This window comes from Podarcis erhardii, assembly GCF_964252035.2.
Source record: "Podarcis erhardii genome assembly, chromosome: 14".
NCBI classification, from domain to species: Eukaryota; Metazoa; Chordata; class Lepidosauria; order Squamata; family Lacertidae; genus Podarcis; species Podarcis erhardii.
The window spans coordinates 4,915,090-4,931,203 of record NC_138503.1 but is presented as its reverse complement, the minus strand read 5'-3'; the positions used below and the strand labels follow the sequence as shown (position 1 = coordinate 4,931,203).

Below are 16,114 nucleotides of genomic sequence, written 5' to 3'. Positions count from 1 at the left end.
AAGAATATTCAAATGATAAAAGTTGCATAATATATTTCCAAAACAAATGGGCTGCTGCAGTTGGCATTGACATCTTTTGTTGAAATGGAGCATGGGCATTGTGCTGTAACCAACCTGACTTCATCTGATATTGGTGGGGAGTTGGCAGTGGTACACAGCCTGATCAATTAAAGCAGAATTACTGTATCAGCTGCAGGCTTCCCTTCAGGGCGTAACTCTCCTTAACTGAAAAAGTTAAACTGGGAAGCAGGTAGAAAGTTGTTTCCTCCCCACTCCTGTTTTGATGTATCATTTAAACCTGATCGGCACATACACAGTCGGCTCTGCTCATATACCCAGTCAATAGCTATCAGCTGCACTTTATCAAGTGTTTGATCATAGGTTCTGAATGCATATGAACAATTTAAGGTTAGCATCAAATGTATAGTGAGTGTGCTGGGTGGGTCTAAAAGCAGCACAATTCCACTAGGTATCTTAGTTTTGTTGTTGTGGTGGTTGTGTTTTTCTATTTTTTATTTTAAACTGCCCTGGAATATGTAGCATGATGAACAATTGGTAAATTTCCTAAATAAATAAAATAGTTTATTCAGTTCATTGAATGTATGAATAGTCTCTTACAGTGCTGTAATAACCTAATCTGTTGGGCTAGTATCAAAGATGCTTTTCAACACTGTAATTGCCACTCAGTTAAAGATGAAGCTCTGTCTTGCATGTGGAAGGTCCTAAATCCAATCCCCAGCATCTCCAGGTAGGGCTGAGAGAAACCCTTGCCTGAAGCCTTGGAGAGCTGCTGCCAGTCCGTGCAGACAATACTGAGCAAGATCGACAAGTGATCTGAATTGGTATAAGGCAGCTTCCTATGTTCCTATGACTCAGCATAATACTGAGCATGCCTCCTCAAAGTCCTATTGAATTCAGTGGGGCTGGGGCTTGCTTACAGGTAAAGTAGGGTTAGGATTCTAGCCTTGGTGAATTTATTATATCAACTTGGCAGATGAATAAAAACATCCCCCCCAATTACTTTTTTAAAAATGAGGTGTTTACACGCACCATGTTAGAAGAGGCATTCTTCCTACTGTCATGTACATCCTCTGCTAGGATGGCACCAGTCACTTGTCATTGTAAGTAGCTGTTTTCTCCCCTTGTATGGTATTGAAGAAATGTAGGTAGGGACAACACTGGGTTTGAAAGAAGTTATATAATACTTATCCTGATGCTTTACTTAGGTGGTTTTGGAGCTCACTAAGCAACTACAGAGAGAAGAAACAATTCTTGTATTTAATGTGAAGCAGCTTGGAATGGAAGCAACTGACAAAACTTATCACGTGAGAGCTGTATCTTATTTGAGGAAAATTAGCCTGGATTATCATGAAATTCAAGGTAGTTTAATAGATAAAATAAGGATGTGTGTATTTGTGTGATAGAACGTACTGATTTATTGCTATTATTGTCCTAATTGCTTATAATGTTTTAAATTGTTTTTAGCTGCTTTTTAACTTGTGGTTTCTTAAAACTTGTGGTTTTCGTTATTTTTTAATTTAAGGGATGTAAGATGTGCCTGGGATGAGAGGAGTTGGGGAGAAAAGGGGTGGCTCCAATTGCACCCCTTCTAAGACAAGGTTCTTGAGCAGGTACTTGCAGACCAGATCCAGGCACTTTTTAGAATAAATTGATTTTCCAGATCCATTTCAGTCAGGGCTTAAGCAGTGGTGTTGGCACAGAAACTGCTTTGGCCACCCTGTCAGGAGAGAGACAAGGGAAGTATGCCCCTTTTAATTCTCCTCGGCCTCTCAGTAGCTTTTGATACCATGAACCATAGTGTCCTTCTGGAGCAGCTGTCTGAGTTGGCGATGGGTGGTACTGCTTTTACAGTGGTTCTGGCCCTACTTGGATGGATGTTTCTAGAGAGTGTTACTTGAGGAGCATCCTTCAGCCCTGTAGAACCTTCAGTGTGCGGTTCCCTACCTAACATATACATGAAACCACTGAGTGAGATTATTCAGAGTATGTTGTCAGCAGTATGCCAATGACAGCTCTACTTCTGCTTTACATCTGCAAGTTTGGCAGTGGATGTGCTGGACCGTTGTCTTGCCTCGGTAATGGACTGAAAGAGATACAACAAAAGAAGCTCAGTCCAGCATGTACATAAACTGGGGGTACTTCTGGATCCTTTGCTGTTGCTTGAGGCTCTGGTGGCCTTGGTGGTTCAGAGTGCCTTCCGTCAACTTTGGCTGGTGGCCCAGCTGCTCCCTTATCTGGACAGGGATAGCCTAAGGTCTGTTGTCTACTACAACACGTTATACATAGGGCTGCCTCTGAAGATGGTTCGGAAACTTTGGTGGCTAGGTAGCTCTCTGGGGCAAGCCAGTTTGAGCATACTGCACCAATCCTGGCCCAACCTCAGTGGCTACTAATTAGTTTCCAGGCCCAATTCAAAGTGACCTATAAAGCCTTAAATGGCTCAGGACCGTGATACCTCAAGGACCATAGCCTCTCCCCCCCCCCCATATGGACCGACCTGGACCTGGACCCTGTAATCACCATCTGGGGCTCTTTGCGTGTCTCATGCACAAGATGTATGGAAGGTGGCAGCATGAGAATGAGCCTTTTTTGTGGCTCCCTGCTTGTGGAATGCTCTCCCCAGGGAGGCTTGCCTAGCACCTTATCTTACATATCTTTAGGTGCCAGGCGAAAACTTTTCTCCATAACCAGTCCTTTGGCTGATTAGCAATTTATTCCTGGTGTCATGCAGGCACTGGGGTGGCTTATTCCTGCACGACACCCTCATAAATCTACACTCCAAGTAAGTACCAATCGTACTTCCTACTTGCAATTTGAATTTCTTTGTCTTTTGTGACTCCTATTTAAAGGTGTTTGGACCATAGTTCTAGAAAATGCTGTGTCCGATACCTGGTGTAGATTTTAAAGCTGATGCCAATTTTTGTGAATAACTCTTAAATGAAGTTCTATGTTGTATTTGCAGGTAAAAAACAGCAACTTCATTTAATTAGCTCTTCAGATAAACCCGGGTTAGATCTCCTGAAAGTAGAATACATCAAGGTAAGGGTTTTTTAATAACTATTTTTTTAAAGCTGAGTAAATATAAAATTGGAACCTGCGTGTATGTAGATGGCATTTAGTTTAGTCTCTTAACTTTCACATTTGGTATTTCCTTTAGGCCAATCAAAATGGTCCAGGATTTCAGACAGTTTTTGATAACACTGAACAAACAGTTCTGGTAAGCAACATCTAGGACCAAATCTAGTACTGGCCTGAATCATGATTCTTTTGGTTGCTCTGTAGCATATCACTTTGCTGGTAGCAGGGGTAGGTGTGAGGGAAATGGTATGGATAGGAGTTTGATTGTTGCATTTCTTAAATTTGTAATATTGTCACTTTTGTCTCATTCTCCCTCTGGGTTGCTTCCTCCTAGCTTTATGATATATATTTTTTAAAATAAATCCTGTTACAGTTTCATTAGCTTGCTAAGATGAGCTGTCTGCCTAGAGCTAACTTTGAAATTAGGATGGGACCCATGGTTGTTCATGCCCCACATATGTCTGCATCTGAAGATGAGGCTGCCCTGTCTCATGTGGTAATGCGTTGTGTGTCTTTCCAAAACATTGTGCCCAAATAAGAAATTAAAGTAATGAGACTGAAGGCCAAAGGGCTTTCTTTCTTTTTCTAGACATTTTTCCACATATAAAGGCTTCTAATTTTTAGAGGTCCACGGATTACCCTTCTGGCCAATCAGGGTTCTGGACTGGAGATTAGCACAGGTAATTCATATGCCCATCACTAACCAAGGTGTACTTCATGGTACTGCCGTTACTGTTTGGCTTGCATTTCCCCCAAATATTTCCAACTAGTTAACTGGAAAGAACACCCTAAACATATTAATGACTTCTTTATTCATATAAGGTTTCCGTATTTTCCCCCAAGTGACAGAATGCAATCTATTATAGTAAACACACACTATGTGAATAAGAAACTCCCACTATCTGTGACTTTTCTCCCTCCCCAACTAGGTGTCCTTTTCATCATTAAACTTGCTGCTGCACACGCAGGCCCTTCTCTCGTCTCTCAATTACCTCATGGCTGTTGTCCCGTCAAGGGGTCAGAGTACAGGGTCATTGCAGATACAGGAAGGCAAACAGAACAAAGAGGCTAATTTGAAGAAAGGTATGGTGAATTTCTCATTTCAGCGTAGCTTATCTGAAAATATTCAATGAATTGGCTCACATCTCAGCAAAAAATCTCTTCCTTACAGTGACAAAACCACACAAAGAAAAGGATGTGTTTGATTTCAAAGTGTTTGCCAAATTGGATGCCTTCTATTTAAACATTTGTGATGCAAAGAACAGTATTGCTGAAATCAAGATTCAAGGTAAGGGGTGGGGGTGGGGGGACCTTTTAAGAACTTGTTTCCAAAACTTGTATCAAAACTTGTAATATAGCTGAAGACCTTGATTTAATTTCTTTGAGGATTCATGGCTGATTTCTTGTGTTCATATTTTTGGTTCACTGTGTCGTCAAGGTTCACAATGTGTAATAAATAAATGCACAACTTTAAGAAGTTGGAAAGAAAGATAATTTTTAAAGGTTTGAAATTGCATGTACCAATTCTTCTTTCTCAGGTCTTGATTCATCTTTGTTTCTTCAGTCCAGTCAAACCATTCTCTTTGCACGGCTGAAAGATATAATTGTTACTGATGTTGATTCAAGGACAATTCATAAAAAGGTATAATATACTAAAATTGAATGTTGTTATAGAATTCATATAATGGTGTTTCACTAGGACTATTTTTTTAAAAAAAAGATTCAGTGAGCTGAATTACAAACTGCAAAACTGGATAGAAAAAAAATCTTAGGTTCCAGTGGACAGGTTTGCAGAATAAATGGCTACTTGGTTAGGAATCAGTGTCCACCCATGGGAGCTGTTAGGAAGGAACTGAGCACTTCTTTTGACTTCTTAGTAGCTCACATGATGAATGCAAATGTGGTTTGTGAGGCTGGCTGCAGAGGAGGAAGCATTCCATGCCCTGCATTGTGACTGAAAGCTGTTGGGCAGGGGGAGACTGAAGCAAGATTTTCTTCTTCCTATGGAAGCCAGTTTTACAAATTGTCTTTGTAGGATTGATAAGGCAAGAGGCACCATGGATGTTTTCTATGTCCTGAAGCATCTCAAATGTTTGGGAAGACAGGAATAACCATCGTCTAGTGCAAAGGATGGGGAATGAATAAATAACCACCTAACAATAAATAATAACAGCGGCTGGTGGGCTATGACATCTTCATTGGGTTAGCTAAAAAGCTTCCTTGCTTTGAAAATATTTTATGAGACAATCACATACAGGGAATTCTGTCTCTGAAATGGGCTGAATAGACTGACCTGTAAATCCATTCTGAGCTGATAAATCTACTCATTGAGATAATGCTAATCTTCAGAACTTCATTCCTAGAAATGGAGATAAAACTCACATGCACCTAAGATAATTTGAACTGCTCAAATACCTGTGTGTGTTTACACTGATCTAGAAACTGAAAACTATATGTACTTTCTGCCCCCCCCCCTTCCCATTTTAGGCTGTTTCTATAGTTGGTGATGAAGTCTTCAGTTTCAATTTGGCATTGTATCCAGAAGCTACTGAGGGAGAAGCCTACAGAGATATGTCCAAAGTGGATGGGATAATGTCTCTCAAAGTGGGCTGCATTCAGATTATATACCTACATAAATTCCTCATGTCTCTCCTGGTAAGACCCAACAATCAAGTGAATTTGCATTATAATGCCATGTATAGAATTAATAGGAAACCTTTACATTACCATGCAAGATGATACAGTTTGGTAATTGTATGAGAGTTTTGGAAATATACTTTTGGGAATTTATTTAGGTTTTCTTTCCTCTTCCAAATAAAATAGGCTCTCATATTCATTGGATTTGGCCTGATTCAGTCCCCTAGAGAAGCAAAAGTTCCATATGAAATTATATAAACTTCTTACAGATTTGAAGCTCTTAGTTCCATTTTACCAGGCTAGTTGCCTCTTGCTGGGCACGAAAGGAAGTCAGATTTCGATTTGGATTAATTTGTTGCTTTGCCATCAGCTTCTTCTCCTGCTTTGTCATGATCTGATCTTGCTAAAGTCATCGCTGTGCCATCTTTCATGATGAAGGATGGACCTACATTTTAAGTAAAGATCTGGGTCTGAGAATCTGAAATCTTTCCTGAACAGCTGCAACTGTTATAGGGGAAAGTTTATGATGTATTAATACAAGGGATATTCAATAAAATGAAAGTGCCACTGAAGAAATCATCACTGCTTTTTCCCTCTTGCAGAATTTTCTGAACAACTTCCAAATTGCCAAAGAAGCCTTGAGTGCTGCTACGATGCAGGCTGCAGAGAAGGCTGCCACAAGTGTGAGGGGTTTGGCTCAGAGGAGCTTTCGTCTTTCCATGGATATTAATCTAAAGGCTCCAGTTATACTCATCCCTCAGTCTTCAGTTTCATCTAATGCTATAGTGATAGACCTGGGATTGATCAAGATACAAAACAAATTCAGTTTGGTGCTGGCTGAGGACTGTTCACTCCCCCCGGTCATGGATAAAATGGATGTATTATTGACTCAACTTAAGTTGTCAAGGTGAATTAAACTTTTCGTATCCATGTGCTGTTGAATTAGGATAGTCAGAATGCTGTTTGGGGCTGGTCCTTCATGTTATTCCAAAACAGTCATGTTGTTTGTTGTTACTTAGGACAATCCTGCAACCAGGTTTCTCTCAAACTGACATCCAAATTCTACATCCTATTAATCTGAACCTTTCTGTGAATCGCAACCTGGCTGGAGAATGGTATCACAAAATACCAATGGTGGAAATCAAAGGGCATCTAGATGCAATGAATGTAAGCTAATTTTTGTTTTCAAAGGCATGCTTGCATAGTTCTTTTAATTATGGCAGATATCTTCAGAGAATGTTAAGACTAATGCAGTGATGCAGAGAAACATGCAAAAACATTTAAAATGTGGCAGGACTTCAACTATGTGATCTTTCTCCTGCTTTTCTTAGCCAAGTACTACCACCACATGTTTTAAAAAATCAGTTTTTGTTATAGGTGTCTCCCCAGTTACGTGTGATCAACTCGCACGTAGCTGTGTATATGCTCACTGCTAGGGAATGAATGAATGAATGGATGGATGGATAAATAAATAAATAAATAAATAAATAGAGTCAAACCAGGGAATGGCAGGAGAGAGTTGCTCAGCCTCCCTGCTTAGCAGCTGACATGCGTGGTAGTACAGCAGCAGCAGCAGCCACTATTCTGTGCTGCCTCCAGAGTTTCAACTCTAGTTGAAGAGAGAGTTGTGTGGAGAAAGAATTGAGAGCAGGAAAATATTGAATTGGTCATAAAGGTGCTTTTAAAATGGATAATTATTTTATTATACAACAGACAATAGCAAGAGCATAAGAAAACTTTTATGTAGAGATCATAAGTAGAAGTTTTTAGTCAGCCACTCAAAAAATGTAACTAATCAGGTTATGATTAGAGTGGGGGCAAGAAAGAAAGCATTATAGCTGTGGTGACTTCTGCTTTGAAGCATTGCTGGAAGGCAGGTTGTACTGAGGAATTGGAACCCCATGATTAAACTGCTGTGGATGCAAGAATGAATCCAATACTGCAGGTCTCTTTGGCTTGTCAGATACTTCCTGCCTATTACCCACAATATGATGGGCAATAGGCAGCAAGTATCTGCCTGTAACTGGTCAATATAAGAAAGATCCCTGGCATTTACCAGCAGTTGAACATTTGATAGAAGCTCTCAAATTCAGAGACAGATAATTTGACATTATGTGCCACTGTTTAGATCATTCTAAGTCAAGAGGATTTGAATGTTCTGCTTAAAGTAGTGACAGAGAACCTTGCTGAAGCAGATCAAACCACAAAGCCACTAGCAAAAACTGAAGGTAAGTCAGTCTTCATTGTAAAATGTGTATGTGTTTTCCCATTCCTTTGTAGATTTTCATTTGGGATGCTTCATATTGCTGAGGCTTGTATTAGTTTTAAAAGTTAGGATCATAGGAGAAGAAGCATTTCTCAGGTTCACCAGACATACTCTTGTCTCTTGAATAAAATACCACGAAAAGAGGACTGGAAGTAATTTATTTCTTAGGTGTGGGCTTGAGCCTGATTTATTTATGCAGTGCCAAAAAAAAAAAAAAAAATGAGAAATAAGGACTGCTTAAGCTATTGAGCAGGAATTTTTGGTTTTTCCTTTCCCTTGGTAACTATAGCAGATGGTGAAAACTGCTTCCTGCTTAGTTATTATTTTTGGGAGCTGTGTAATCAAAGCATACGTGAAAATTAATGCAGAAAGTAGTTGAAGTCCCTTAAGAAAACTATATTCAAATGAATTATATTGAACAGTGAGTGGCCTTTTCCTATCTTAGCAGTTTATTTTTTAAAAACCTTGTAAATAGTTTGGTCGTTGAGGTTGCTTGTTTTGGTCTCCCATCCCCCTTTGTTCTCCTTTTGTGAATTTTGTCTGGATCAATCCATGCCAGCCAGTGCGGCTTTGGGAATTAGTATAGGGTTCTGTTTCTTCAGAGGTGATGAACGCATGGCATAGCGGGCAAAGACCTTTCCTGGTTTCCCGTCTTGAAGCATAAGAGGGCAGCAAAACTCACAATGCCACGTGTTCAATATCTCTGAGAAACAGTCTCCAGGTGAGAACCATTGTTCCTTTTTTGGGAGGAATAACCATAAAAATGCTGTTTTACAAGTGGAACTAACCTGTCTTTCGTATCGGCAGGAAATGGAAAACAAAAGACAAAAACACTGGTAGCTGAGAAAGAAATTATGTTAGAAGATAACTTACTGGGCACATCAAAAGAAGTCCTGCAGGAGGATATTACCAATATGCTGCTAAACTTTGAAATCAAAGAGGTATGACAGCTTGTTTGTCTCTTTAAGCCTAAATGTTGAAGTTTGTTTTATTCATCTGTGCTAGAGACAATTACTTGACACATGAAAGCCTCTAAGATAGGCCCACAAATTTGTGTTGTTAGCAGTGTAAAATATGCCACTTCTCTCATTTTCTGGTACAGACTAAGGCCTAGCTTCCCATTGCATGAATGAGTTGTGATGAGTCTTGGCTTCTCATGCTAATATCATGTCCCCTCTCCAAGGAAAAGTTTTAAAGTTTTTGCTTTTAAACAAACCACAGTTCCTTGTTTGTCTGAACTCAGGGAAACTTGGTTTGATTAACCTATGGTTACTGAGAACAAAAGAAGTTTTGATCAAGGCTGCTTCTCAAATCATAGTTTTAATGAAACATAGCCCACTGAGTTCAAAAGTCATGGGTAACTAGCAGGTATCTATAGTAAATGCTGAACAGTATTCAGGATGATCTGCTCATTTCACTTGGGAGTTGGAAACTAGTGTTGGCAGAAACCATGTAAGTGGTGTTGATTTCAACTATATATGGTTGACTTTTGAGTCTTCAAATGCATTCTGTTGCAATTTTTGAAATGTCCTGTATTTTTCTTTTAGGTTGTAGTAACATTAATGAAACAGATAGACAAGAAAAGCTGCCCTTTGCACATATTAACAGTGTTGCAGCTTGGAACTGAAAGCAGAATTAAAACACATTCCATGACTGCTACAGCATATCTTAAAAAAATCCACATGAAGTGCCTTGAATTCACTGGTAAGTCAAGGTTAACTTAGAATTTGACAAAATAATGTAATTCAGGTTGTGCAAACTGTTCTTCATGTGGCAATATTAAATTTACAGATTGTTTTCCTACAAGTTCAATTTGTGTTCTTTAATGTCTGATTCTGTGTCCATCTATGATTTACATAGAATCATAGAGCTGGAGAGTTGGAACCCTCTGCTTTTGAATGTTAAAGGTAGTTTCTCAGGACCTTCGTTGGCTGCCTCTGTGCCATAAGTTTTACTCAACTTTTTGTTTATTGTAATTGAGTGTTTATGTGTGTTTATAGGTTTTTGAGAAAACCTGTGATGAAAAATAGAAATGTATAAATAGTGTAGTTCTTACAGTTGTAAGATTGTAGTTGGTGGGTGGAGGTTTCTCACAGAACTTTCACATTTTAAATTTTTTTTTTTTCAGATTTTCCTAACGTGGCCAGTCTTCCCTCTCATTTGCAGTGTATCCTGCTAAATGTCACATATTTAATTTAAGGGCTGAACCTGGTACTTGCTACAAATAATTTAAGGAGGAGTCTCTCACACTCAATCACACTCACACACACACACACACACACACACACTTTTCCAAAGCAGCTTTCTGGTTATAAGGAGGAGGAAAAGGAATGAGTTGCTATGATGAAAATTCATTAGTTGCTGAAATAATTTCTTCCAAGAAGCGAATCTCTAATGCTGGAAACAAGCACTTTTACATTTGTTTGTAGAAGAGTAGCTCATGTCACTTAATAAACCTCTTTACTCGTCCTTTGTCTTGTTCTGAGTTGCTTAAATTCCAGCTGGCAGACCAGATCCCTATTTCACCCACCCCCTGTGAGCCAAGTTTGACAGGTGGGCAGGGCCACTCACAGGTCCACCCACTTGCCTATCACCTACATTCATGACCAGCTGATTGTCAGGGCATGCAAACTGCAAGCCCCAATGTTCAGATAGTCAAGGCATCAGAGGGGCTTGCAAAGAGCCATTCATGGTGCTATGCAAGCCCTGACATTCAGCTGATTGTTGGGCCTTTGCAGTCGGAACCCCCTTTTTGGCCCAGCCTAATATTTGCTTGCCCTACCACTGTTGTCAGAAATGATGTCCATTGTAGGGCGGGTGGGCTTGGCTTCACCAGAACTGCCTGGTGGACCTAATTAGGCCCACAGGCCAGGGGTTCCCCTCTGCTGATATACACCATTTCTTCAAAAAACAATGTATCATTGAAACATTAACACATTGATTGCATTGATTACTTTACTGTGCAAAATGAATTCTAAATGAATCAGAGCTCTGTAAACATGCTTCTTACTTTACCCACAGATTCCAAAGGAGATCCTCTGAACATCATTAGTTCTTCAGATGAATCTGGCGAGCATCTTTTAAAAATGAAATATATAAAGGTTTGTTTGTTTTTAACTAAAGATCATTGTGGGATCTTATGAGTCAGTGTTGAAGAAACGAAATTAGGACTTTTTATGCTCAGTGATGTGGAACAGCAAAGTGAAATAATTGGGAATTAAATGTTATGGTTACCTTAATTGAACATTGTGTTAAGGCTAAGTCCCTTAGCTGATCATTTGGTTGGTCAGTGCTATTCTGGTCTCATTCAGCAAGGTGTAATTTTTGTATGAGCGACAGGTGAGGGCTTGGGGAGATTGAGAGATGGCAGAGACTGGGAAATGACTTTAGGTGATGAAGATTGAATAAATATGCAAGGATCTGATTTTCCCTGAAGGCAATTAATTGCCCTCATCTGAGATGAAAGAAACTCTTTCTTCCTTAACCCTTCTTGCCCTGTGGTCTAGGAAGTTGTGAAACACAGCTCAGTCATCTGAGTGACACTTTGGGACAGGGTGGGGCTGCTTTAGGGCAGGCACATGTAGATGTTAGGTCAAAGGAACCCTCTGGCTGTTGCTTCTATTTATATAATGATCTGAAGCTTCAATTCTTTTCTTAGGCTGATGCAGATGGAGCACATTTTGAAACAATTTACAAAAGTACAAAGCAAGCACTAAATGTAAGTAGTTGGCAAGTGTTGGCAAGTGAGCTGCTATATAGTATGGTGTATTTTTTTGTAACAATTGTTAACTTAGTCAAAGGGTTTTGGGATCAAGTTTATTGGATCGACATGCTCTTCACAAGCTTGTGTGAGAAATGAATGCAAACAAAGTTAAATTTTATTTATGATATCCATATACCATGGTTTATAATGTTTATCTCAGGGCAATATACAATGTGACTTAAACAATATGATTTTGCTACAATATAATGTAGTGATGGCTGCCAACTTGGTTGGACAGCCTTAAAAGGGGAATGGACAGATTCACAGGGGATAAGGCTATCAAGACATGGAGAGTCTGTTACCTCCAGCGTTGGAGGTCCTATGCCTCTGAATACCACTTGCTTGAGAATGCTCCTTGGCTCATATCTCACTTGTGGGCTTCCCGTGGCCATCTGTTTGGCCACTAAGAAAACAGGATGCTGGGCTAGGGGGGCTTTTGGTCTGCTCTGGCAAGGCTGTTCTTAAGTTCTTAACAAAGTAATAAACAAATGACAACATAATCACAATATACAAATTAAAATGACATGAGTTCAATTGATTATACATAAGCTAAAGGGCAGTTTTTTTTTATAAAATAATCAGACATCCAATGCCTTGCTCTAAGGCAAGATGCCAGTGATCCTCTGTGACATACCTTCTCTTTCTTAGGTCTCCTTTTCTTCATTGGACATGTTGCTACACACCGAAGCCTTGCTGTCAATCATGAATTTTTTCACATATGCCACAAGCGAACTTACACCTGCTGATAAGAGAACTGATCGAAAGCTGCTTTCAGAGGAGCCCAAAACTGTTCTTGCAAAACCAGGTATTGTGATGTAGCATATCGCTATATCCTTCTTGATAACCAAGGATGGTAGTGCTGTGTTAATTTATATACTACTTTACATTTTGTCAAGTGCTTTATTTGATTTAGCATAAGACATAATATGAGGAGGGGACAAAAGAAGAGTAAAAATGGGCATTAATGCTATGAAGGAGACCAAAAGAACAAGCCACAGCATTGCATGAGGAAGAAAGCTAAGTGTGTGAGAGATTGTAGGGAGAGGGAAACAGACAGAACTCTTCCTCTGCAGCAGCTGTTCCCCTTGGCTACTTTTATGCCAGGGAGGCTCACATGGCACCTTCATTACATATCTTTCAGTGCCAGGCACAAACATTCCTCTTTTTCCGGACCTTTGGTTAATTAAACAATCTATGGCATTTTAAACTGTGTATGGAGGAGTTCATTGTTTTTGTTTGTTACTATGTTACATGTTTTTGTGTTTTTATATTGTAAACAGCCCTCTGATCCTCAGATGAAGGGCGGTATAGACATTTAATAAATAAGTAATTTTCACTTTGCTGGGGCTCCTGAGACTTCATTGATAAGGGTGTGTAGGTGGAGAATGGTTCCAAATTGGGGTTGTAGGAGGGAAGCAGCGATGAAAAGGGTTAAAGCACAGGGCCATTTTTACCCGGGGATGCAAGGGGTGCTGGGCACTCCGATGCCAAATTCTGGTAGGCACCAGATGGTTGGTGGGCACGCAGCTCCCCCCCCCCCAAGCCTCTGCGGGGATTGCTCTCCTCCCGCAGCAGCATGGGGGAGAGTTGTGTGCCCCCCAAACAGATGGCTGGCAGTGCACAGCCCCCCCCCACTACCTGTGTATAGGACGACCTCATTTATTACATGGAGAAAAATGGTGATTTGGGGGCGCTGGGCAGATCTTTGCACCCCGGCGCCACATATGCTAAAGACGGCCATGATTAAGCATGCCAAATACTGCCTGTCACTTCTCCCATGAAAATGGTTTGCCAGCCCCAGATTGCCCCTTTAGCGCATCCTTTGGGGCTGGACTATATTTTGGGGAGAAAAAAAGAGAACAAATTCCTATGCCCCACAAATAACCCAGAGATGCATTTTAAATAAAAGGACACATTCTACTCATGTAAAAACACGCTGATTCCCGGACCATCCGTGGGCTGGATTTAGAAGGCAATTGGGCCGGATCCGGCCCCTGGGCCTTAGTTTGCCTACCCATGCTCCATAGGGAGAGCATTTCACAAATGAGGAGCCACTGCAGAAAAGGCCCATTCTTGTATCCCCACCCTCCAGACCTCTCATGTAGGGGATCCATGAAGAAGGGCCTCAGATGATTATTGCACAGTCCAGGTCAGTTCATATGCAGGGAGGCATTCCTTAAAACCAGTTTCCCATTAACATCTGAACTGGAAAACTATTGTTTAATAGTTGTTGTTTAATGTGTCTTTCTGTGGTGCAGTTTCTGCTCTTGTGACCCACGATGGTGGGTTTGACCTGAAGCTCACTGCCAAACTGAGTGCCTTCAACATTTTAGTCTGTGATCAGAAAGGTGACATTGCTGATATCCGAATACAAGGTAAATGAATTTCTGTAATTTGAAATTGCATAGACATTTTATTATTATTTTTTTGTAAAATATTATCCATTTTGAGCATATGAAGATGTGTGTGAATCATAGAAATATACCCTTAATTAAATGTAGGGCAACTAACAGTTTGTTTAATAGGTTTTTTTTTACCCGTTGAGTTCTATATATATATATATATATATATATATATATATATATATATATATATATATGCGCTTCTGAATACCAGTTGCTGGAAGCCAAAGGGAGGGGGCAGGAGTGCTGTTGTGCTCAGGTCCTATTGGAAGGTTTCCCACAGGCATCTGATTGGCCACTGTGAGAACAAGATGGGCCACTGGCCAGGTCCATCAGAGCTCTTACTAAGTTCTTGTGCCCATAGCATGGAAGCAAGCTCTGGACTCTCTTTCTTTGATGTATTTAGATCCTGGTCTTCTGTAGCAAGTGCAGAGTGGCCTCCATCATCTTCCTATCCAGCCTCAGAGCAGATCCACACCGCTATATCACTGCCATAGGATTTAGTTATTCCATAATACTGATATGAATAACTAACCACTCTTTAAGAAATCCTCTTTTATCCCACTACTGTTTTGAACTGAAAGCTGAACATTTTCCTTTGTTTGTTTTTTCTGCCAGGTATGGAAGCCTCCGTTTTTACAATGACGAAACAGACAGAAATGTTTGCCAGGCTTCGTGACTTCATAATAACAAATGTTGATCCTAACACAGTTCATAAAAAGGTGAATATGAGAAGTGAAGTTGTTAAGCTGGGAGTCATGTGTGCTTCACAGGAAGGTTCAAGAAAATTGATAGGAACAGATTTTCAGACTTGGTCTTGCCTTACGCCTGCCAGTTTTAGAAACTGTGCTGGTAAATGGAATGAGGGCCGAAAAAGTCAAAAGGGTATGCATTTTGAGGCAGTATGGAATGCTTCTTTTGCTGGGTGGTGAGGAAGCAAAGCATTGAGCATGGAAGAAACAGAAGATGATGGGAGTTTTCTCCAATCTCTGACAAACTGAAGAGCAGCACAGTTTGCTTTAAAATGTGAACTTTAGTGACAAAACTGTGCTTTTAGCATGACATACCTTGCTTAAACTAGGAATATGCCCTCTACTGTATGCTAATTTTAAAAACTGGTGCTTGATTCTTTCTCTGGTTAAACAAATAGTTGTAATATGCCTATGATTGCTTTCATTCAATAATCCATGTGTGGTGTACATTATGAATAATGTAGTGAACATTATTGTATCTGTTGTGAACACAGTTTGAATGCAGCAAGTGCAGAGAAAAGAGGTACATTAATAAATTTGGCTTAATCAGACAGAGTCCTTATTATACCCATGGATTTAGGGACTTGCTATTTTTCTTTCATAATGTTGCTTGAAACTCCATCGGGGATAAATGCATGTTTTTTAAAAAATGTAGCTGTTGTGCTAATTGGATGGAAAAAAATTCTTGAAAAATAAACACTGAGAAAGGTGTAAAATGTTCCTATAGAAATCTACAAGAACATGATTGTGCTGAATGAATATTATCTTTGCAGACTGTCTCAATAGTGGGAGATGAAGTCTTTCGGTTTGCAATGTCACTTTATCCAGATGCTACAGAAGAAGAAGCCTATACAGATATGTCCAAGGTAGATGGTAAAATGTCACTGAAAGTGGGCTGCATTCAAATCGTTTATCTGCATAAATTCTTCATGTCACTACTGGTAAGAGATGAACTTATTTTTCATTATTGCATTTTAATTTTAAAGTTTTTTTTAATGATACTTCCAAAACGAACTCCCAGGTGTGCAGAATTTGCACCACTCTTTTGTATCCCAGCATGATGGTTGTTCCTAGTCCTGCTTTTTCCATTGGATCATAGTGATGATGATGATGTCATGACTGTGACAAAATCTGGAGTCTGAATTCAGACTTGCTGTTTTGATTCAAGTCACATTAATCCTTGGCCATAAAAAAA

The 16,114-nt window shown here is 39.8% G+C and overlaps 1 protein-coding gene across 5 annotated transcripts in view; it reads left to right on the top strand.

The window, feature by feature from the left end:
- The window catches only part of VPS13C (vacuolar protein sorting 13 homolog C), a 106,753-nt gene that overhangs the window by 44,870 nt on the left and 45,769 nt on the right, over positions 1–16,114 (top strand). For 4 of the 5 annotated variants that reach the window (XM_081838582.1, XM_081838581.1, XM_081838579.1 and 1 more), the window contains 18 exons: positions 1,227–1,380; positions 2,984–3,060; positions 3,179–3,238; positions 4,029–4,182; positions 4,271–4,387; positions 4,638–4,741; positions 5,587–5,754; positions 6,339–6,643; positions 6,756–6,903; positions 7,865–7,964; positions 8,807–8,943; positions 9,550–9,706; positions 11,024–11,103; positions 11,661–11,720; positions 12,414–12,570; positions 14,024–14,140; positions 14,786–14,889; positions 15,693–15,860. In XM_081838582.1, coding sequence (XP_081694708.1) covers positions 1,227–1,380; positions 2,984–3,060; positions 3,179–3,238; positions 4,029–4,182; positions 4,271–4,387; positions 4,638–4,741; positions 5,587–5,754; positions 6,339–6,643; positions 6,756–6,903; positions 7,865–7,964; positions 8,807–8,943; positions 9,550–9,706; positions 11,024–11,103; positions 11,661–11,720; positions 12,414–12,570; positions 14,024–14,140; positions 14,786–14,889; positions 15,693–15,860 — 2,367 coding nt within the window. The remainder of the gene's footprint in view (positions 1–1,226; positions 1,381–2,983; positions 3,061–3,178; positions 3,239–4,028; positions 4,183–4,270; positions 4,388–4,637; positions 4,742–5,586; positions 5,755–6,338; positions 6,644–6,755; positions 6,904–7,864; positions 7,965–8,806; positions 8,944–9,549; positions 9,707–11,023; positions 11,104–11,660; positions 11,721–12,413; positions 12,571–14,023; positions 14,141–14,785; positions 14,890–15,692; positions 15,861–16,114) is intronic. The other variant, XM_081838580.1, reaches the window with a different exon arrangement.